This window comes from Artemia sp. Qi Xiang Cuo, chromosome 17 (genome assembly GCF_049724085.1).
Source record: "Artemia sp. Qi Xiang Cuo chromosome 17, ASM4972408v1, whole genome shotgun sequence".
Taxonomy (NCBI): Eukaryota; Metazoa; Arthropoda; class Branchiopoda; order Anostraca; family Artemiidae; genus Artemia; species Artemia sp. Qi Xiang Cuo.
In genome coordinates this window covers 38,508,404-38,533,476 of record NC_142810.1, presented here as the reverse complement: position 1 = coordinate 38,533,476, position 25,073 = coordinate 38,508,404, and the positions used below count along the sequence as shown (strand labels likewise).

Here is a 25,073-nt window from a genome sequence, read left to right as displayed (position 1 = left end):
CCTCCTCATCAAGTGAGAGATCCCAACCAAGCCATACATCCTAAAAGATTGATAGCGCTATGATCAAAAACTAGAGTTTCCTGCGGAAAACCTATATTAGCTCAGATTTTACGGGGATAGTTTATTTTCGAACCAATATATCTACCAAAGGTTCAATACCTGAGTTAAATTAAGAGGTTTCAACTTCAGGAAAAAATTACATTTTGACAACATTTGACAATTTACTAAATTTAAAGTTTTGTATAGTTTCAAAAATGTTTTCTGTCACTCATCATCTTTTAATCATTCACAAACAATGCTAAAGAAAACAACTTTCGACGGTTTATCGGTTTTAAATTATTAAGAAGGATATTATTTCTTTGAAATATGCATTTTACATTTTTAATTTTCATGCTTTTGATAAGTATCTTGTCCTTTTGGTGTAAATTGCAGCTGAAGGCTTATCGCAAAATCACACTTTCAAGTTTTTTCATATACTAAAATTGAAGGAAGCTAGAAAATGTGAAAAATTCTTTTTACCCGAATATTCTTCAGAGCCCAACCTAACTACGATCTGAAAACAATAATATAACTAATAGTTGGACAATTTTTTTTTTAAATATCTCTTTTCTGACATCTTTCGGAACTTGCAAATTATTATAAGTAGTAACTAATTACTTAATTTTTAATGAACTTATAATTAATTGAACCAACAATCCAAATTTTTTGATACCACAACAATAAATGGCATACGAATAAGAATATAAAAAACTACAGCATTTTAAAAAGTACAGAGTTTGGCTCATGAAATTGAATAGAACAACGGACTATGACAAATAGCTTCAGAATCAAAATCTAACCGAGTCAAATAAAGGTCCATCCGTTATTTTTGGATATTCACCTCCCCACCAAACACGCAGTGCAGTTAAAACCTACTTAGAATCTATACTTAGACCATGAAACTAGAAGAAACTAAATTTTATGTAAAGTTATGTCTAGCGATAGACTTATTAGATTTATAGAAACTTTTATTCCACAACCCACAAGAGGATATTTTTCAAGTAAAAAGTAAAGAGCTGCTACACTAAATCAGCGATGAACAGAAATAATGTCGAATAATTTGTCAAACGTAAACCTATATCCAATGGTATATTTAATAGAGTGATAAAAACTTTTTCCACAACAGCTTATTTTTCAATTAAAAGTAAAGAGCTGCTACACTAAATCAAAGATGAACAGAAATAATGTCGAATAATTGTTCAAACGTAAACTTATGCCTAATGATATATTTAATAGAGTATTAAGTCTAGCTTTGACAAGTGTGTTATAACATATAGAAATAAGGTATAATATCTAAAAATTATTATTTTTTTTTTATTCCCCCCCCCCCAAAACACTTTAGAGTCATTTCTTTTTTAAAAAATATTTAGTCATTAATAAATTTAAACGACCATCCTGTTGCAGAATTCCTATCAAGTCAAACAATAAAGAAAAACGAAAACACCTAAAAAAACCCTAATTTTAAACAGTTTTTGGGAAACAAGGTGAAAGTAAAGTGCAATTGGTCCGAAAGTAACCATAACTCTAAAAAACAGAATTTTAGTAATTATAGATACATGAAAATGATTGGCTTTATACGCTGATTCCAAATACATAAATTTCCTTAGGTTTAATGTTATCCGTCAAAAGCTAAAACCTTGAGAATGTTAGCCTCGACATGTGATTGGTTGCAATTCCATTTTTTAGCAAAGCCTTGACCCCCCTAATTGAAGGATATGAATTAGAACCATGGGAAGGTAATTTCGTCGTATTTTGCGTATTTTCGTTGGAAAAAACACTGAAAAGCCAAATTAAGAGCTATATTTGTGAGTTTTTCACTGAGAATTCCCTTTTTCGCCAAGCTGTGACCTCCCTAATTGAAGAATATGAATTAGAACCATGGGAACGTAATTTCATCGTATTTTGCGTATTTCCTTTTGAAAAAAAACACTGAAAAGTCATATTAAGAGCTATATTTGTGAGTTTTTCACTGAAAATTCCTTTTTTTGCCAAGCCTTGACCTCCCTAATTGAAGGATATGAATTAGAACCAAGGAAACGTAATTTCGTCGTATTTTGCGTATTTCCATTGGAAAAAAACACTGAAAAGCCATATTAAGAGCTATATTTGTGAGTTTTTCACTGAAAATTCTTTTTTCTGCCAAGCCTTGACCTCCCTAATTAAAGGATATGAATTAGAACCATGGGGACGTAATTTCGTCGTATTTTGCGTATTTTCGTTGGAAAAAACAATGAAAAACCATATTAAGAGCTATATTTGTGAGTTTTTCACTGAAAATTCCCTTTTTTGCCAAGCCGTGACCTCCATAATTGAAGAATATGAATTATAACCATGGTGACGTCTTTTAATCTTATTTTGCGTATTTTCGTAGAAAAAAAAACACTGAAAAGCCATATTAAGTGCTATATTTGTGAGTTTTTCACTGTAAATTCATTTTTTTGCCAAGCCTTGACCTCCCTAATTGAAAGATATGAATTAGAACCATGGAAACGTATTTTCGTCGTATTTTGCGTATTTCCGTTGGAAAAAAAACATTGAAAAGCCATATTAAGAGCTATATTTGTGAGTTTTTCACTGAAAATTCTTTTTTCTGCCAAGCCTTGACCTCCCTAATTAAAGGATATGAATTAGAGCCATGGGGACGTAATTTCGTCGTATTTTGCTCATATCCGTTGGAAAAAACACTGAAAAGCCATATTAAGACCTATATTTGTGAGTTTTTCACTGAAAATTCCCTTTTTTGCCAAGCCCTGACATTCCTAATTAAAAGATATGAATTAGAACCATGGGAACGTAATTTCATCATATTTTGCGTATTTTCGTTGGAAAAAAAAAAACTGAAAAGCCAAATTAAGAGCGATATTTGTGAGTTTTTCACTGTAAATTCCTTTTTCTTGCCAAGCCTTGACCTCCCTAATTGAAGGATATGAATTAGAACCAAGGAAACGTAATTTCGTCGTATTTTGCGTATTTTCGTTGGAAAAAACACTGAAAAGCCATATTAAGAGCTATATTTGTGAGTTTTTCACTGAAAATTCTTTTTTCTGCCTAGCCTTGACCTCACTAATTAAAGGATATGAATTAGAACCATGGGAACGTAATTTCATCGTATTTTGCGTCTTTTCGTTGGAAAAAACACTGAAAAGCCAAATTAAGAGCTATTTTTGTGAGTTTTTCACTGACAATTCCCTTTTTTGCCAAGCTTTGACAACCCCAATTGAAGGAAATTAATTAGACCCATGGTATCTAAATCTAAAAATTTATTTTGTTGTTCCGTTGGAAAAAAAAACACTGATAATAATAATAAAGTGCTATAGTTTTGAGTTTTACTATTTCACATACTTTTTCTTGCCACACCTTTACATACATAATTGAAAGATATGAATTATACCCATGTGAACGCATTTTCGTCGTATTTTGCGTATATCCGTTGGAAAAAAAACATTGAAAAGCCATATTAATAGCTATATTTGTGAGTTTTTCACTGAAAATTCTTTTTTCTGCCAAGCCTTGACATCCCTAAATGAAGGATACGAATTAGAGCCATGGGAACGTAATTTCGTCGTATTTTGCTTATTTTCGTTGGAAAAAACACTGAAAAGCCATATTAAGAGCTATATTTGTGAGTTTTTCACTGAGAATTCCCTTTTTTGTCAAGTCTTAACCTCCCTAATTAAAGAATATGAATAAGAACCATGGAAACGTATTTTCGTAGTATTTTGCGTATTTACATTGGAAAAAAAACACTGAAAAGCCATATTAAAAGCTATATTTTTGAGTTTTTCACTGAAAACTCCTTTTTTTGCCAAGCCTTGACCTCCCTAATTTAAGGATATGAATTAGAACCAAGGAAACGTAATTTCGTCGTATTTTGCGTATTTCCATCGGAAAAAACACTGAAAAGCCATATTAAGAGCTATATTTGTGAGTTTTTCACTGAAAATTCCTTTTTCTGCCAAGCCTTGACCTCCTAATTAAAGGATATGAATTAGATCCATGGGGACGTATTTTTGTCGTATTTTGCGTATTTTCATTGGAAAAAACACTGAAAAGCCAAATTAAGAGCTATATTTGTGAGTTCTTCACTGAAAATTCCCATTTTCTTGACAAGCCTTGACTTCCCTAATTAAAGGATATGAATTAGAACCATGGGAACGTAATTTCGTCGTATTTTGCTTATTTTCGTTGGAAAAAACACTGAAAAGCCATATTAAGAGCTATATTTGTGATTTTTTCACTGAAAATTCTTTTTTATGCCAAGCCATGACCTCCCTAAATCAAGGATATGAATTAGAACCATGGGAACGTAATTTCGTCGTATTTTGCTTATTTTCGTTGGAAAAATCATTGAAAATCCATATTAAGAGCTATATTTGTGAGTTCTTCACTGAAAATTCCTTTTTTTCGCCAAGCCTTGACATTCCTAATTAAAGGATATGAATTAGAACCAAGGAAACGTAATTTCAGCGTATTTTGCTTATTATAGTTGGAAAAAACATTGAAAAGCCATATTTAGAGCTATATTTGTGAGTTTTTCACTGAAAATTCTTTTTTCTGCCAAGCTGTGACCGCCCTAATTAAAGGATACGAATTATATTCATGGAAACGTAATTTCATCGTATTTTGCGCATATCCGTTGGAAAAAAAACACTGAAAAGCCATATTAAGAGCTATATTTGTGAGTTTTTCACTGAAAATTCCTTTTTTTTGCCAAGCCCTGACATTCCTAATTAAAGGATATAGATTAGAACAATGGGCACGTAATTTCATCATATTTTGCGTATTTTCGTTGGAAAAAATACTGAAAAGCCATATTAAGTGCTATATTTGTGAGTTTTTCACTGAAAATTCCTTTTTTTGCCAAGCCGTGACCTCCATAATTAAATGATATAAATTAGAACCAAGGGAACGTAATTTCATCATATTTTCCGTATTTCCTTTGGAAGAAACACTTAACAGACAGATTAATACATATATTTGCGAGTTCTTAACTGAAAATTAATTTTTTTCGCAACGACTTGACGTCCCTTCTTGAAGTATATGAATAAGAACCAAGGAAACATAATTTCAGCGTATTTTGCGCAGTTTCGTTGGAAAAAGCATTGAAAAGCCATATTAAAAGCTATATTTGTGAGTTTTTCACTGAAAATTTTTTATTCTGCCAAGCTGTGACCTCCCTAATTAAAGGATACGAATTAGATTCATGGAAACGTAATTTAATCGTATTTTGCGCATATCCGTTGGAAAAAAAACACTGAAAAGCCATATTAAGAGCTATATTTGTGAGTTTTTCACTGAAAATTCCTTTTTTTTTGCCCATCCATGGCATTCCTAATTAAAGGATATTAATTTAGAACTAAGGAAACGTAATTTCATCATATTTTGCGTATTTTTGTTGAAAAAAACACTGAAAATCCATATTAAGGGCTATATTTGCGAGTTTTTCAATGAGAATTCCTTTTTTTTGCCAAGCAGTGACACCCCTAATTAAAGGATAGAAATTAGAACCAAGGGACTGTAATTTCATCGTATTTTGCGTATTTCCGTTGGAAAAAACACTGAAAAGCCATATTAAGGGCTAATTTGTGAGTTTTCACCGACAATTCCTTTTAGCCAGGCCTTTATATTCAATGGAACATAGTTCATTATATTTTACATATTTTTGATTGGAAAATACACCGAAAGGTCATATTATTTGAACTTACATCAAACGTTGGAGAGCTTACATTTGAAGAACTACCCATTATTTGCATATATTGTTCAATATTTTAACCTATACTGATTTCTAAAACTTCAAAACCAGGAGATATACACACTTAACGATTATCTATTCGCGAAAATCGTACTAGGTCACGCTATTAGAACAATAATTACCTCACTATCTATCACTCACGGGGAAACAGATTCAAAACAATACTTCCTACATCATTTGGTCTAATTGCGACAAACGTGGCATGTCCAATGCAGATTAAAACCAGAAAAGACCAGAAACGCATAAAAATAAGAAAAAGGGAATTGCAATCAATCTTGTGTCGAAGCGCTAGCGCTGTCTAAGTAAAGAATGATGCTGAACATAAAATGTTGTTAGGTTTTTCTACATAGCCGGACACTTCATATAGAAGGTGTTGTCATAGAAACTTCAAAACAGGCTAATTTGATTTGAAACTAAAGTGGATAATGCCCAATTCACAGGAGGGGTATTAAAACTGTGGTTTTTAAAAACGACATGCAAGACTAGAAATAAAAGTCTTTAGGAGTTACCCCCCCCCTTCCACCCCAACCTTCGCTTTTGAAATCACCACACCCCCATACCCTCAAAACTCAAATTTTCCAGAGGATTTTAAAATCCCCCCCTCAAACACAAAATTTCTAGGAACGTTTCTTCATCATATTTAAATATTTTCGCAGGAAAACCTGCTTACCGAAGCGCTAGTGCTACCTAAGTTAAGAACTATGTGACTACAATATGTTGTTTTTGGTTTTTTCATCATAGCCAGGGCACTTCGTATAGAAGGAGTCATCTCAAAAACTTTGTAAAGGACTCATTTGATTTGAAATTAAAGTGGATAGTGACCAATTCACAGGAAGGGGGCGTGAAAACTATGGTTTTTAACTATGATATGAAAGAATAGAAATAAAAGTCTTTAGGAGTGGGGCTGCCCATCACCTCAACCCTCGCTCTTGAAATCCCCCCCCCCTAAAGTTGAAATCTAATCTAAACTATCATAACCACAAAATTACACAATATTGCATAGAAATACCAAAACCATAGGTTAGGCTATGTCAGGTTAGGTTAGAAGTTAGCTTTCTCCACGTTTAAGTTAGGTTAACTTATTAGGTTAGCTTATCATGAGCGCTCATGATAAGCTAACCTAATCTAACCTAACTTAAACGTGGAGAAAGCTAACTTCTAACCTAACCTGACATAGCCTAACCTATGGTTTTGGTATTTCTATGCAATATTGTGTAATTTTGTGGTTATGCTAGTTTAGATTAGATTTCAACTTTAGGGGGGGGATGTCAAGAGCGAGGGTTGAGGTGATGGGCAGCCCCACTCCTAAAGACTTTTCTTTCTAGTCTTGCATATCATAGTTAAAAACAATAGTTTTCACGCCCCCTTCCTGTGAATTGGTCACTATCCACTTTAATTTCAAATCAAATGAGTCCTTTACAAAGTTTTGCGATGACTCCTTCTATACGAAGTGCCCTGGCTATGATGAAAAAACCAAAAACAACATATTGTAGTCCCATTGTTCTTAACTTAGGTAGCACTAGCGCTTCGGTAAGCAGGTTGTCCAGCGAAAATATTTAAATATGATGAAGATACGGTCCGAGAAATTTTGTGTTTGGGGGGGGGATTTTAAAATCCTCTGGAAAATTCGAGTTTTGGGGGTATGGGGGTGTGGTGATTTCAAGAGAAAAGGTTGAGGTGGAAGGGGGGGGGGGGTAACTCCAAAAGACTTTTCTTTCTAGTCTTGCATATCGTTGTTAAAAACCATAGTTTTCATACCCCTCCTGTGAATTGGGCATTATCCACTTTAATTTCAAATCAAATGAGCCTGTTTTGAAGTTTCTATGACAACACCTTCTATATGAAGTGTCCGGCTATGTAGAAAAACCTAAACAACATGTCATGTTCAACATCATTCTTTACTTAGACAGCGCTAGCGCTTCGACACAAGATTGATTGCAATTCCCTTTTTTCTTATTTTTATGCGTTTCTGGTCTTTTCTGGTTTTAATCTGTATTGGACATGCCACGTTTGTCGTAATTAAACCAAATGATGTAGGAAGTATTGTTTGAATCTGTTTCCCCGTGAGTGATAGATAGTGAGGTAATTATTGTTCTAATAGCGTGACCTAGTACGATTTTCGCGAATAGATAATCGTTAAGTGTGTATATTTCTGGGTTTTGAAGTTTTAGAAAACAGTATAGGTTGAAATATTGAACAATATATGCAAATAATGGATAGTTTTTCAAATGTAAGCTCTCCAACGTTTGATGTAAGTTCAAATAATATGACCTTTCGGTGTGTTTTCCAATCAAAAATATGTCAAATATAATGAACTATGTTCCATTGAATATAAAGGCCTGGCTAAAAGGAATTGTCGGTGAAAACTCACAAATTAGCCCTTAATATGGCTTTTCAGTGTTTTTTCCAATAGAAACACGCAAAATACGATGAAAATACAGTACAATGGTTCTAATTCCTATCCGTCAAGTAGGGGTGTAACGACTTGGCAAAAAAAAGGAATTCTCATTGAAAAACTCGCAAATAGAGCACTTAATATGGCTTTTCAGTGTTTTTTCCAACGAAAATACGCACAATAATATGAAAATACGTTTACTTGGTTCTAAATTCATATCCTTTAATTAGGAATGTCAGGGCTGGGCAAAAAAAAAGGAATTTTGAGTGAAAAACTCACAAATATAGCTCTTAATATGGCCTTTCAGTGTTTTTTTTCCAACGGATATGCGCAAAATACGATGAAATTACGTGTCCATGAATCTAATTCGTATCCTTTAATAAGGGAGGTTACAGCTTGGCAGAATAAAAATTGTCAGTGAAAAACTCACAAATATAGCTTTTAATATGGCTTTTCAATGCTTTTTCCAACGATACTGCGAAAAATGTGCTGAAATTATGTTTCCTTGGTTCTCATTAATATACTTCAAGAAGGGACGTCAAGTCGTTGCGAAAAAAAGTAATTTTCAGTGAAGAACTCACAAATATAGGTCTTAATATGGCTGTTCAGTGTTTTTTCCAACGGAAATACGCAAAATACGATGAAATTACGTTCCCTTGGTTCTAATTTATATCCTTTAATTATGGAGGTCAAGGCTTGGCAAAAAAATGAATTTTCAGTGAAAAACTCACAAATATAGCCCTTAATATGGCCTTTCAGTTTTTTTTACAACGAAAATACGAAAAATACGATGAAATTAAGTTTACTTGGTTCTAAATTCATATCCTTTAATTAGGAATGTCAGGGCTTGGCAAAAAAAGGAATTTTCAGTGAAAAACTCACAAATATAGCTCTTAATATGGCTTTTCAGTGTTTTTTTCCAACGGATATGCTCAAAATACGATGAAATTACGTTTTCATGAATCTAATTCGTATTCTTTAATTAGGGAGGTCACAGCTTGGCAGAAAAAAGAATTTTCAGTGAAAAACTCACAAATATAGCTCTTAATATGGCTCTTCACTGTTTTTTCCAATTATAATACACAAAATACGCTGAAATTACATTTCCTTTGTTCTAATTCACATACTTTAAATAGTAATGTCAAGGCTTTGCGAAAAAAATGAATTTTCAGTGAAGAACTCAGAAATATAGCTCTTAATATGGCTTTTCAATGTTTTTTCCAACGAAAAGACGCAAAATACGACGAAATTACGTCCCCATGGCTCTAATTCATATCCTTTAATTAGGGAGGTTAAGGCTTGGCAGAAAAAAGAATTTTCAGTGAAAAACTCACAAATATAGCTCTTAATATGGCTTTTCAGTGTTTTTTCCAACGAAAATAAGCAAAATACGACGAAATTACGTTCCCATGGTTCTAATTCGTATCCTTTAATTAGGGATGTCAAGGCTTGGCAAGAAAAAAGGAATTTTCAGTGAAAAACTCACAAATATAGCTCTTAATATGGCTTTTCAGTGTTTTTTCCAACGAAAATAAGCAAAATACGACGAAATTACGTCCCCATGGCTCTAATTCATATCCTTCATTTAGGGAGGTCAAGGCTTGGCGAAAAAAAGGAATTTTCAGTGAAGAACTCAGAAATATAGCTCTTAATATGGCTTTTCAGTGTTTTTTCCAATGGATATACGCAAAATACGACGAAATTACCTTCCCATGGTTCTAATTCATATCCTTAAATTAGGGAGGTCAAGGCTTGGCAAGAAAAAGGAATTTTCAGTGAAAAACTTACAAATATGGCTCTTAATATGGCTTTTCAATGTTTTTTTTCCAACGTAAATACGCAAAATACGACGAAATTACGTTCCCATGGTTCTAATTCATATTCTTTAATTAGGGAGGTCAGGGCTTGGCAAAAAAGGGAATTTTCAGTGAAAAACTCACAAATTTAGCTATTAATATGGCTTGTCTGTTTATTGTCAAATGAAAATACGCAAAATACTACTAAATTACCTTACCTTGGTTCTAATTTATATCCTTCAATTAGGTTTGTCTAGGCTTGTCGAAAAAAAGGAATTTTCAGTGAAGAACTAAGAAATAGAGCTATTAATATGTCTTTTCAATGTTTTTTCCAACGACTATGATAAACATACGACGAAATGACCTTCCCATGTGTATCTTTCATATCTTTCACTTGGGTAGGTGAAGGCGTGCCAAGAAAAAGGAATTGTCAGTTAAATACTTACAATGATTGCACTGAAGTTGAGTTTTCAGTGTTTTTTTTCCAAAGGAAATAAGCACAATACTAGTAAATTACGTTCCCGTGGTTCTAATTCATATCCTTTAATTAGGGAGGTCACATCTTGGCGAAAAAGGGAATTCTCAGTGAAAAACTCACAAATATAGCTCTTAATTTGGCTTTTCAGTGTTTTTTCCAACGAAAATACGCAAAATACGACGAAATTACCTTCCCATGGTTCTAATTCATATCCTTCAATTAGGGGGGTCAAGGCTTTGCTAAAAAATGGAATTGCAACCAATCACATGTCGAGGCTAACATTCTCAAGGTTTTAGCTTTTGACGGATAACATTAAACCTAAGGAAATTTATGTATTTGGAATCAGCGTATAAAGCCAATCATATGCATATATCTACAATTACTAAAATTCTGTTTTTTAGAGTTATGGTTACTTTCGGACCAATTGCACTTTACTTTCACCTTGTTTCCCAAAAACTGTTTAAAATTAGGTTTTTTTTAGGTGTTTTCGTTTTTGCTTTATTGTTTGACTTGATAGGAATTCTGCAACAGGATGGTCGTTGAAATTTCTTAATGACTAAAGATTTTTTTAAAAATAAATGACTGTAAAGTGTTTTGGGGGGGGGGGGGAGTAATAAAAAATAAAAATTTTTATATATTATACCTTCTTTCTATATGTTCTAAAACAATTGTAAAAGCTAGACTTACTACTCTATTAAATATATCATTAGGCATAAGTTTACGTTTGAACAATTATTCGACATTATTTCCGTTCATCTTTGATTTAGTGTAGCAGCTCTTTACTTTTAATTGAAAAATAACCTCTTGTGGAAAAAGTTTTTGTCACTCTATTAAATATATCATTGGATATAGGTTTACGTTTGACAAATTATTCGACATTATTTCTGTTCATCGTTGATTTAGTGTAGCAGCTCTTTACTTTTTACTTGAAAAATATCCTCTTGTGGGTTGTGGAAAAAAAGTTTCTGTAACTCTAATAAGTCTATCGCTAGACATAACTTTACAGAAAATTTAGTTTCTTCTAGTTTCACGGTCTAAGTATAAATTCTAAGTAGGTTTTAACTGCACTGCTTGTTTGGTGGGGGGGATGAATATCGAAAAATAGCGGATGGTCCTTTATTTAACTCGGTTAGATTTTGATTCTGAAGCTATTTGTCATAGTCCGTTGTTCTATTCAATTTCATGAGCCAAACTCTGTACTTTTTAAAATGTTGTAGTTTTTTATATTCTTTTTCGTTTGCCATTTATTGTTGTGGTATCAAAAAATTTGGATTGTTGTTTCAATTAATTATAAGTTCATTAAAAATTAAGTAATTAGTTACTACTTATAATAATTTGCAAGTTCCAAATGATGTCAGAAAAGAGATATTTAAAAAAAAAATTGTTCAACTATAAGTTATATTATTGTTTTCAGATCGTAGTTAGGTTGGGCTCTGATGAATATTCGGGTAAAAAGAATTTTTCACATTTTCTAGCTTCCTTCAATTTTGGTATATGAAAAAACTTGAAACTGTGATTTTGCGATAAGCCTTCAGCTGCAATTTACACCAAAAGGACAAGATACTTATCAAAAGCATGAAAATTAAAAATGTAAAATGCATATTTCAAAGAAATAATATCCTTCTTAATAATTTAAAATCGATAAAGCGTGGAAAGTGGTTTTCTTTAGTATTGTTTGTGAATGATTAAAAGATGATGAGTGACAGAAAACATTTTTGAAACTAAACAAAACTTTAAATTTAGTAAATTGTCAAATGTTGTCAAAATGTAATTTATTCCTGAAGTTGAAACCTCTTAATTTAACTCAGGTATTGAACCTTTGGTAGATATATTGGTTCGAAAATAAACTATCCCCGTAAAATCTGAGCTAATATAGGTTTTCCGCAGGAAACTCTAGTTTTTTATCATAGCGCTATCAATCTTTTAGGATGTATGGCTTGGTTGGGATCTCTCACTTGATGAGGAGGTCCTTCTTTGTACTAGTACATCCTTCGAAGGTACTGATGATGTGCTAGAAGCACATTATACTGAAGATGGTCTTTCATATACGTCAGAAGATCTGGTACGGCAGGGACCTTCAGGTCGTCTTTGCATAGAGGATGACGAGCGTTTGGCCCCTAGTTTGCCTACAATAGGAGTACGCGGCGATTTATTTGAATACAAGCCCACTCCATTGATTGTTTTATCAATAAATGATGAACCTGAGGTTGAAATACAATGTACACCACCCCCTCTGGTAGACATAGTGGTAGTGGAGGATGAAGACATAGATATTCTGATAATCGAACCAGATGTAGTTTATTTAAAAACTGTTATAAATATCGATATTTCAAGAGAATAAAGATTAGAAAGAATGAATTATTTTTTGTTATCTTTGATAGAAGACTTGGTTATGGACTGATAATACTCTATGGGGTGATTTAATCAAACTGAACAATTCATGTACAGAAGTCTCTGCTGGTATCCGCAATCTATATATATCTATTATATGAAAATTAAAATAGTACAAACAAATTTATTGTACGATTACAATATAAAACTCATTATACATATCAATAATTAGATTTAACGGTAAATCATATATGAGAACTCTTCCACCATGGTTTCCGTTGTTTAAAATCCTTTTCGTAGAATGACCTCTTATGTTGTCTCTTAAAGGGCCGCTTTTTCTCTTCTCTTAGAGCATAATAATCATAATAATCCGAGTTATATCTTGCACTATATACATTTTTCTTTGGGTTTTCACTGCTGTCTTTTACACTATAGAGAAAGCCCTCTTTTACTAGTCTCTTTTTTTGGTCCTCCTTTTCTAACATATCAATCCTTCTTTTATCTGAGCTTACTTGCAATCGATATAAATTTCTCTCCATGTCACATATAAATTTTCATCTCGTTTCCTCCAGATTCTTTTCATCTGTCTCTGCCTCTATGCAGTCTAAACATTCAGTAGGTTCATGTGAATACTCAAACTCATGAAAATACCCCTTACACATAGAACAGTTGCAATAAAAGGATGTTTCTAACTACTTGTTCACTCATGTTATTACACTGCTAACTAAAAACTTAGTGAATTCTATTCACAGATTGATAAAACTATAGCAAAAATCCTCTCCTTATACTCCCTCCGCCGCTAATATGTAAGCAAGCTCTCTGATTGGCTGAGAAGGGGGATCTAACTGTTACCTTGGAAACTCATAACATTTGGCTTGAACAACAACAACAAATACTGTTTCCCGGAAACTCATAACATTTGGCTTGAACAACAATAACAAATACTGTTTCCCGGAAACTCATAACATCTGCATCAAACAACAACAAGAAGGGAGTGTCATTAACTTTGCCTCGAACGACAACAACATTGACCCCATTAACCACGTGTTCCCCCTTATGACTCTATCGCGTGCCCAAAACAACAACAACAACATTGACCCCATTAACCACGTGTTCTCCCTAATGACTCTATCGAGTGCCCCAAAACAACAACAATAACATTGACCACATTAGCCACGTCTTCACTCTTATGACTCTATCGCGTGCCCAAAACAATAACAACAGCATTGGCCCCATTAACCACGTGTTCTCCCTAATGACTCTATCGCGTGACCAAAGCAACAACAAGAGCATTGACCACATTAGCCACGTGTTCCCCCTTATGACTCTATCGCGTGCCCAAAACAATAACAAAAACATTGACCCCATTAACCACGTGTTCTCCCTAATGACTCTATCGCGTGCCCAAAACAACAACAATAACATTGACCCCATTAACCAAGTGTTCTCCCTAATGACTCTATAGTCCATGAATGTGAGAAAATTCCTGTTTTTTCAATTCTCCCTGACAAAGACCATAAAAACATAAAATAAATCGACCAACACAAATAACCATCCATGAATACAGACATAAATGTGGTAAAGTTCCTGTTTTTTAATTCTCACTGACAAAAACCATAAAACATCAAATAAATTGACCATCACATATAACCATCCATAAAAACAGACATAAATGTGACAAAATTCCTGTTTTTTCATTCTCACTGACAAAATCCATAAAACCATCCATAAATGTGACAAAATTCCTGTTTTTCAAATTCTCACTGACAAAAACCATAAACCACGTGGTGGGCGTGGGAGCTTTAGGGTCACCTCTACTGATCTATTAGTTCAACTGATCAATTGCTCAGTGGGTGGTTAAGAATGAAGCTTTGAATAGGTTGGGATAGAAAACCTTGTGCAGTTGTATAGCCCTCTGGCAGTTTGATCCTGTCTTGACATTGTTAGTAGTAGTAGTTCAACATAGGGTAGCTTTGACTACTTCTGGGAAAGTTGGACTTGGTGGATAATGGAAAAAAAAGGCCTTTCTGCGCTGGAATTGAATCAGACTCAATGAATTATTGTTAATTTTGACTTCTTTTAAACACATTCGAGCTAAACTCATCATAGTTCGTTCATTTTAAAGACTTAATATAACCCTTTATTTAGGTATTGTTAATTTTGACCTGTTTACTGACTTCAAACAATGCAATGAACATTAAATACAGGAGTTATCCAAAAAGCGGAAGAGATGGGAATTTATTTTGGAGGCCTGACTCCTTGTTAGATGGAGGCCTTGAACTTTTAAAACAGCACCAACTTTACTCATCAGGTGATAAAAATATGGGACTTGAGGATTACTACCAAGGTATGTTTTTTGTTTATCTTTTAGGCTATTGCATATACTTTACTGTGTAATTCTTATGCTGTATCTCAAGATATTGACTCATACTAAAGTAAAGAAAAGGGAGAAACACGACGGAATTAGTTTCTAGATCTTCTCCTTCCTGGCGACCGTAATCTGAAATTTTTGCGTGAATTTTGTAAAAATAAAATAATTTTTTTTATAAATTAGGAATTAGATCCTTCCCCAGAAACTAATCATGTGCATAACATCAAGTGGTCTTGTATTCAAGCATTTGATTTGGTTTCTCAGCAAACAAACCTCTTTATTCAGGCAATTTCTTAAGAGTTTTAAAAAGCAACTTTTTTAAAGTTCCACCCAAAGTGTTTTAAAACATCTCATTAAAATTTATTTCTAGCCAACCACAGAAACTTTTTTTCAGCTCTCCCGTACAACCTGTTTTTTGAAGCTTATTGCCTTTTGGACTACTACAGTTTTTGGTTTACTTTACTTTATTCGCCTTTCTTACTGACCCTGTCCCAGAATAGAACCAGACAAGATTATCAATATTCGTAATATTTTTATGCCCCAGCTAAAATAAGCTGATTTTTTTTTCATAATATTTCTTTTCTTTCATAAAGTGTTTCTTAAGGATTAGGGGCTAACGCCCCTAAGCCTTTCAAAGGCCAAAGCGTCATATATAAAATGACACAATGCGCAGGGATATAAAAGGATTTTTTAGCGGGGGGGGGGGTATAAAAAAGTTTAAAAAGGCATTAAAAATTTTTATATATTAATTTTGTTACGTTTTTACGAGTCGGACACACATTACGGGGGAGGGGGAGGCTTGAACCCCCTAACCCCCTGGGTACGGCCTTGGTTTTAACTCACTACTCTTAGCAGATTCCACGAGAGTTTTAACCAAGGTCGTATCGAGGATATTTTTTGGGGGGAGGGTTACAAAAAAATCTTAAAAGACGCATCAAAATGTGTTTATATTCATTTTTGTTACGTTTTTATGAGTTGGACAACATTATTTTTTGGGGGGTGGGGAGGCCTCAAACCCCCTAGCTCTCCTCCCTGGGTACGGCCTTAGTTTTAACTCACTACCCATATTGCAGATGCACCATTTTGAGAACCTGGATGCAAATTATGTCTTTTGGTTTAGTTCAAATTCGTTAATAGTTTCAAATTAATATCCGTAGTCGTTTTGCTGTGTTTATCTCTCATTCCTTTTAGTGCCAATTGACATTTTTTTGGTAGGTGTAGATGTGAAATACCAAATACCCACCCGTAGTTGTTTTGGAGATATTGTAGTTTTGTAGGTACCTCTTTTGAAAACCTGGATGCTTATAGTGTCTTTTGATTTAGTCCCACGTCCCCCTCAATATTTCCTGGAAGTTTGAACTATAAGTCTTAGCTGTTCCTGAAATATGACAGATCTGTCCTATTAGCAATCTGGATACACATAGTGCCTTTTGATTTAGTTCACTAGCTTCATCAACATGCCCTGAAAGTTTCAGCTTAATAGCCTACCCTTGGCCATTCCTAAGATATTGCAGATGCGCCTTTTTGCAACCTGGATGTAAATAGGGTCTTTCGAATTAGTTCTCTGTGTGCTCTGAAAGTTTAAACTTAATAACTCTAGATGCTGCTAAGATATTGCAGATACGTCCTTTTGAAAACCTGAACGCATACAGTGTCTTTTGATTGATTTCAACATCCCTCTAAATTTAGCCTTAATGTTTTAACTAAATACCCTTAGCTGTTCCTGAGATGTTTCAGATAGACCCTTTTGACAGCCTGGATGTACATTGTGTATTTGGTTTAGTTCGAAATTCCCTAAGAGTTTCTACTTGGTACCCGTAGCCATTCTTGAGATATTATAGATACATCTCTCGATATTTAGTTCAACATCACCTTCAACATGCCCTGAAAGTGTAATATTTATACCCTTACCTGTTCCTGAGATCCTGCAGATACTTCTTTTATGGCAGACTCTACGTACTACGTTTCCTTTGATTTTATTCAGTATCCTCTCAATATGCCCTCAAATTTTCAACTTAGTATCTTTAGCAGTTTAGCTGTCTTCGGAGTGTTGCAAATTCACCTGGTGACACCCTGACTGCACATAGTGCCTGTTGACAACCTGACTAACGGTATTAAGTTTCAACTTAATACCCTTAGCTGTTCCTAAGATATTGCAGATACGCACTATTGACAACATGGATACATGCATGCACATAGTTTCTTTTGATTAATTTTAACATCTCCTTCGACATTCCCTGAGGTTTAAAATTAATATTCTTAACTTTTTCGGACACACCAAGGATTAAACATCCCCTCCTTTCCCAATAACAAAACCAAATATATAAAACAATGAGTCACTTGCATAATTGACAGTCAAAGCCCCAAAACTGAGGGGGGGGGGGGAAATTTAATCCCTGGAGTCATAGTTATTGGGTCCTTTGGGCAACCTTAAAAGAGTGCCGAAGGTGGACTGGGTGCCTTCCAGACAGTTTTGACTCTTAAAAATGGTACCAGAACTTTCAATTTCAAATTGAATTAACCCCCTCCAAAGTACCCACGAAAAGTCCTTGCGTTGGGAGGGGGCAGGTGAAAAAAAATACATAATCGTTTTGCTCAGGTACATAGGCCGCACTACTGTGCTGCCTGTGAACCTACTGACTGTGTGAAATCTCTATGATGAGAAACACTCGCATGTCTTTAGGCTCAGGCATAAAAAGAAAAGAAAACATATACTCTCTTATTAGCCTCTCTTGTCAGCATCTGGATGGCTATCGACCAGGGTTGCCACTAAGGTGGTCCTTATTATTCAAAGTAGGATTTCTTTAGAAGGCACCCCCTAATCTTGTTTCTATTGTTAAAATAGCATAGAATCCCAAAAAAGAGCCTAATATATTGACATTAAGAGGTCCCTACCAGAGGTTAAAATTTGTGGTTACTTCATGCTCATTGCTCATTGCTCAATGCTGCATCTCTTGCACAGTTTTAAACTTTTCAACAGTCGACACTACACTATAGTACAGCATAGTAGCTTTCTGAACTGCTGGATTTATTTACTTATTTATCTGTAGGCTTCCCACAATGCATTTCAACATAAGACGCCATTTTTGTTGTATCCAATGTGAGTGAAAATGCAAATTTCAAATTTTTATCAGTTTTATGAACTATAATATATTAATTATGCTTCCCACTGATAAAGGTAGTCGTATTATCTGATACTTTGTTGCAGACACACTGACACAGCAATGAGTGACAGCATGGACTGCATGGTTTGTACGAGTGACAGTACCGATGCAATATTAAAACCAACTACAAGAAGTGAAACAGACACATGGCTCATCAGGCAATTATCAGACACTCTGATTTCAACAAAACTACCGTCGTAGAAGGAGGTCATGGCGCTATTCTATCACTACAAGCAAGTGACGAACAAGACAGTCTGTGATGCGGCACATTCCACAGCCAATGACGTTCTTGCAGTTTGGGCAAAGGCACACATTCCAACAAGGCTCAAGAAACATGTGGGAAACAAAATTCAACTGTTCGTGGTAAAAAGTGTCTCTCTAAGGAGTATGACAACCTGAAGAGAAACAAAGATAACAAACCTAAGCGTTCAGAGACACTGAAAAAGAAGGAAGAAGAGTGGAAAGTGGGCCTGGACGTTTTGTTTGACATTGCCCACGCTAACGCAATGGAGATGGTGTATATTCAAGAAGACCGTGAGTATCTGTTAGCACAGCTGGAACCAGGACGCCGTGGAAAGATGGGCAGTGTCGACAAGGTTTTAGAAAAAAAGAGCATCATCTCAGAAAAGGAAAGAGTACCATGACAAAAGAATTGAGAAGGAGAGGCAAGAAAGAAAAAAAAGAGAAAAGAGAGTGACACTGGAATCATCGTCTGACAGCTACACTGACAGCAAAAAAGGTCAAGAAATTAAATACCCCGAAACAGAAGATATAAAATCGTCAACTTCTGCAAAACGTCAAGAAAGAGGACGAGTAAGCATATTCGATGATAAAATGTCATCCTGTCTGGAGTTGGCTAAAGTTAGTGACAAAAGTGCTGCATTACTTCTTGTTCCAACTCTGTAACACCCTGGTCATGATCCTGCTGAATACAATGTCAATCGCTCTACAATTCGCAGAGACAGGATGAAGCGGTGCCAGATAATAGCTGAAAATCTACGACTGGAGTTTAAACCAACAGTTCCTCTAACTATTTACTGGGACGGCACACTCCTAGAGGACATCTCCAGCAGACAGATTGTCGATCGCCTTCCAATTTGGGTCTCCGGAGCATGTGTAAATCAGCTTCTTGGCGTTCCAAAGCTAGCCTCGAGAACTGGCCAACCTTCTGTGGCAGTAGTTCTTGAAGCAGCTGTGGCTTGGAACATTACAGATAATGTAAAGTGCATGTGTTTTGACACCATATCTGTCAATTCCGGTCCAAGAAATGGTGCTTGTATCCTTCTGGAACAAAAACTTGACAAGGACATGCTTTGGTTTGCTTGTCGACATCATATCTTAGAAATAGCCTTACAAGCAGTGGGTCTTGATTGCCTTGGTCCTAGCAAAGGCCCAGAGATAATAATTTTCAACCGGTTTAAGAACACCTGGCAATTTATTGACAGAGCAGACTTTCAGACTGCTTCATCAGACGAGTGCGTATTTACAGCTGTTTCACATGTCGTCACAGATATCATAGCATTTGCCGAGATGCAGACACTAGCGTATCAACCCCGTGATGATTACTGTGAACTTTTAGACTTGACAATCATATTTCTTGGTAGCACACCATCTAAGGGAGTCTCGTTCAGAAATCCAGCTGGGCTGCATCAATCAAGGTGGATGGCAAAGGCCATCTATTTTCTAAACATCTGGATGTTCAGAAGTCAGTTTAAACTCACGAAAAAGTAAGAAAAGGCTCTTGCTGATATTTGTCGATTCACTGTGATCATCTACGTGAAAGCAAGGTTTCAGGCAAAGTCAGCACCATCAGCCCCTCGCATTGACCTCCAACTTCTCAAGGACGTCTACAGCTACAAGAACATATTAGAATCGATGTCAAAAACTGCCATGAAAAAAATAATAAGACACCTATGGTACTTATCAGAGGAATTGGCGGCCCTCGCCTTCTTTGACGACGACATATCAAATGACACCAAACATCATATGGTTACGGCTCTACAAACATCAGGAGCAGAGCACCCTCTAAAAATAGTAGCAGTGGAGCCGTTGATACTGGGGGAGAAGAAGTTAGAAAACTTTGTTACGCAGAATACCAACAGATTCTTCAGCATTACCGGACTGCCTTCATCATTTCTAACTAAAAACATTGATTTGTGGTCAGTTGACGAAGACTACCAGGAAGTTAAAAATATAGTGCACAGCATAAGGGTAATCAATGACATTTCCGAACGTGGTGTTGAACTGAGGGATGACTATAACAAACTGCACACAACGTCTGAAGAACAGAAACAGTTCCTGCTGCTAGTTGTCAAGGAGTACCGACAGCGTTACAGTGATCGAACCAAAAACACACTGATGGACCAGTCTGAAGCCCATATATGAACTGTGTAGTTTGACAATTGAAGTGAATGGACACTATTACTATTACTGGACAATATTTCCAATCACTTATTTTCTGTTTTGTGTACTGCAACTCAACAGTCATGTTTCATATTATTTAATTAATCGGCATTATTGTGCGATTTTATCAAAGTTCGCTAATACATTCCTAATAGTTATGGTAGAGACCTCTGAAATTGAAAATAATGCTAAAATGTTTGTTTATTATTCAATTATAATCAGAATAGAATCATTTTAGACCGTGCCCCATAAAAAAGAGCAAGTTTTTGTTGTTCAATTTGCGAAGGACCGCCCTAGTTGCCACCCAGTGAGAAGAAAAATCACTACATTTTAGTGAGGTTTTGCTTTATATAGTGATTTTCTTGAATAACTTAGTGATTTATGTGCAAATTTTGTGATTATTGTGTTTAGGCAATATAAAAAATCACTAGAAATAGTGAAAAATCACTAGGGATGGCAACCTTACTAATGACTGATCGTAAATGTGTTCTGGAGAAATACTTAATTCAGTTACCCGTTTTTTTTCAGATTAGTGATTGGCTTGATTGTACAGACACTCGCCAAGTTATATATCATAGGCAGCGCGCTAGCGCTGCCTAAGTAAAGAACGATATGGGCACAATGTGTTTTTTTTTTCTCCATACCCGGGCACTTCTTATCGAAAGAGTCGTCGTAAAAACTTCGAAAAGGGCTCATTCGATTGGAAATTGGAGTGGCTAGTGCGCTTTTTAATAGTCGAAAGTCATTGGAGGGTAACTAGCTCCTCCACGCCCATCATTCCCCCAAATACGTCCAATTAAAATTTTGATAGCCATTTTGTTCAGTGTAGTCGATTTCCAGATAGAAAGTATCTTTTTGAGGAGGACACTCCCCCATAACCCATGGGGCAAAGTTTTTGAGTTATGCCCTGAGGGCATATAAGGTGTTTACAGACGACGTTGCCGTAGAAACTTCAAAAAACTCATTCGATTGGAAATTCAAAGGGCTAGTGCCCTTTTTAATAGTCGAAAGTGATTGGAGGGCAACTAGCCCCCCCCCCCACGCCAATCATTCCCCCAAATACATCCAATCCAAATTTTGTGATAACCATTTTGTTCAGCGTAGTTGATTTCCAGATAGAAAATATTTTTTTGTGGAGGACACTCCCCAACAACCCTCGAGGCAAGGGTTTTAAGTTATGCCCTGGGGGCATATAAGGTTTTTATAGAAGGCGTTGTTGTAGAAACTTCAAAAAATGCCCATTCGAATGGAAATTCAAAGGGCTAGTGCCTGTTTTAATAGTCGAAAGTGATTGGAGGACAACTAGCCCCTCCCCCCGCGCCCATCATTCCCCCAAACACATCCAATCAAAATTTTGACATAGCCATTTTTTCCAGCGTAGTTGATTTCCACATAGAAAATATTTTTTTGAGGAGGACACTTCCCTACAGCCCTCGGGGCAAGGGTTTTAAGTTATGTCCTGGGGGTATATAAGGTTTTTATTGAAGGCGTTGTCGTAGAAACTTCAAGAAAGGCTTATTCGATTGGAAATTCAAAGGGCTAGTACCCTTTTCTAATAGTCGAAAGTGATGGGGGGGCAACTAGCCCCCCCCCCCCACACGCCCAACATTACCCCAAACACAACCAAACAAAATTTTTAGATAGCCATTTCGGTCAACGTATTTGATTTCCAGATAGAAAATATGTTTTTGAGGAGGACACTCCCCCACAACCCTCAGGGCAAGGCTTGTAAGTTATGCCCTGAGGGCATATAAGGTTTTTATAGAAGGCGTTAGTAGAGAGGGGGGTTCGACTCCCATCCCTCACCCCTGCTGCTATCTACAATTTAGTTTAACGTTGACAGTACATAATTTATGGTTTTTCACTGAGAATGAAAAAACAGGATTTTTCTCACTTGAAAAACAGGATTTTTCTCACTTCGATGTATTTCCAAGGAGAAGTGTCTCCGGGTGAAGTTTATTAATGTCTTTGGAGTTCGCCCAGGAGAATTGTTTCCGGGTGAAGTTTATTAATGTCTTTGGTGATCGTTCAGGAGAATTGTCCCTGGGCGAAGTTTTTTAATGTCTGACGGGTGATGTCAAGGTTGATTGATTTGTCACGAAAGGGGAATTAATTTGTTGTTTCTAAGGGGAATTATTGATTCACGAAAGGGGAATTAATTTATTGTTTCTAAGGTGAATTATTGATTCAAGAAAGGGGAATTAATTTGTTGTTTCTAAGGAGAATTATTGATTCACGAAAGGGAAGTTAATTTGTTGTTTCTAAGGGCAATTATTGATTCAAGAAAGGGGAATTAATTTGTTGTTTCTAAGGGGAATTATTGATTCACGAAAGGGTAATTAATTTGTTGTTTCTAAGGGGAATTATTGATTCAAGAAAGGGGAATTATTTCGGCGAAACAGTTAGAGACAGTTTAAAAGATGATTTTAGATGTTTTAGAAGAGGATTTGAGGGTGAAACTCTGTGGTCGTTATAATACACAAGTTGTATTTGAACAGTGATGTGAGGTCCTCTACCCCAACCCCAAAGGGCCCCGATCCCCCTACCCCAACCCCGAAGGAACCCTCGGTCCCCCAAAGGTCCCCCGGGCCCCCGCACCCCCAAAGCCCCACCGAGGCCTTCCATTCCCCCTTGCGTATTGAATTTTTTTAAGTTTTTTTGGACTGAATTTTGTAGACTTAGAAATTATCCAACATTTTTCAGGTTTTTTCTTGGTTTTAGTTAGAGTTGAAGTTTAGTTTAGTTATAGTTAAGAATTTAGAGTTTAGCTTAAGAGTCATAGCTTCGAGTTTTTGTTAGAGTTCTAGTTTAGTTTAGTTTTAGTTAAGAGTTTATGGTTTTTAGCTTAGAGTCTTAGCTTAGAGTTTTTGTTGAAGTTCTAGTTTAGTTTAATTTTAGTTAAGAGTTTAGAGTTTTACCTTAGAGTCTTAGCTTAGAGTTTTAGTTAGAGCTGAATTTTACTTTAGTTTTAGTTATAAGTTTAGAGTTCTAGCTTAGAGTGTTAGCTTAGAGCTTTTGTTAGAGTTCTAGTTTAGTGTAGTTATAGTTAAGAGTTTAGTTTTTAGCTTAGAGTCTTAGCTTAGAGATTTTGTTGAAGTTCTAGTTTAGTTTAGTTTTAGTTAAGAGTTATAGCTTAGAGTCCTAGCTTAGAGTTTTAGTTAGAGTTAAAGTTTAGTTTAGTTATAGTTAAGAGTTTAGAGTTTTAGCTCAGAGTCTTAGCTTAGATTTTTAGTTAGAGTTTAAGTTTAGTTTAGTTATAGCTAAGAATTTAGAGTTTAGCTTAAGAGTCATAGCTTAGAGTTTTTGTTATAGTTCTAGTCTAGTTTAGTTATAGTTAAGAGTTTGAAGTTTTACCTTAGAGACTTAGCTTAGAGTTTTAGCTTGGTTTAGTTTTAGTTAGAAGTTTAGAGTTTTTTAGCTTAGAGTCTTAGCTTTGAGGTTTTGTTAGAGTTCTAGTTTAGTTTTAGTTAACAGTTTTTAGCCTAGAGTCTTAGCTTAGAGTTTTATTTAGAGTTCTAGTTTAGTTTAGTTACAGTTAAGAATTTAGAGTTTTAGCTTAGATTCATAGCTTAGAGTTTTACTTAAATTGTAGTTTGGTTTAGTTGTAGTTAAGAGTTTAGTGTTTTAGCCTAGACTCTTAGCTTATAGTTTTAGTTAGTGTTCTAGTTTACTTTAGTTTTATCTATGGGTTTAGAATTTTACCTTAGAGAATTATATTCAAGTTTTAGTTAGAGTAGTGTTTCAGTACAGTTATAGTTAAGAGTCTATTGTTTTAGCTTTGAATAATATATTAGAGTTTTATTTAGTGTTATAGTTTAGTTTAGTTATAGTTCAGAGTTTAGAGTTTTTAGCTTAGAGTCTTAGCTTAGAGTTTTTGCTGAAAGTCTAGTTTAGTTTACTTTTAGTTAAGAGTTTAGTGTTTTAGCTTATAGTCTTAACTTAGATTCTTAGTTAGAGTTGCAGTTCTATTTTGTTATAGTTAAGAATTTTGAAATTATCTAAATAATCCTGGCTTCGAGGATTTGTTAAAGGTTTAGTTTCGTTTGGTTTAAGTTAATAATTTAGAGTTTTTAGATTAGAGCCATAGATTATAGTTTTTGTTCAAGTTCTAGTTTACTTTTGTTTTAGTTAAGATTTTAGAGTTTTACCTTAGAGTATTAGCTTTAGAGTTTTTGTTAGAGTTGAAGTTTAGTTTAGTTATAGTTAAGAGTTTATATTTTTAGCTTAGAGTCTTATCTTAAAGTTTTTGTTTTAGTTCTTGTTTAGTTTAGTTATAGGTAAGAGTTTAAAGTTTTACCTTAGAGACTTAGCTTAGAGTTTTAGTTTGGTTTAGTTTTAGTTAAA

General features: G+C 35.0%; 1 protein-coding gene across 1 annotated transcript in view; it reads left to right on the top strand.

Annotated features, from left to right (window-relative positions):
- The window catches only part of LOC148942177 (uncharacterized), a 57,284-nt gene that overhangs the window by 6,694 nt on the left and 25,517 nt on the right, over window positions 1–25,073 (top strand). The window contains exon 2 of the mRNA XM_089103435.1: window positions 14,940–15,138. Coding sequence (XP_088959561.1) covers window positions 14,940–15,138 — 199 coding nt within the window. The remainder of the gene's footprint in view (window positions 1–14,939; window positions 15,139–25,073) is intronic.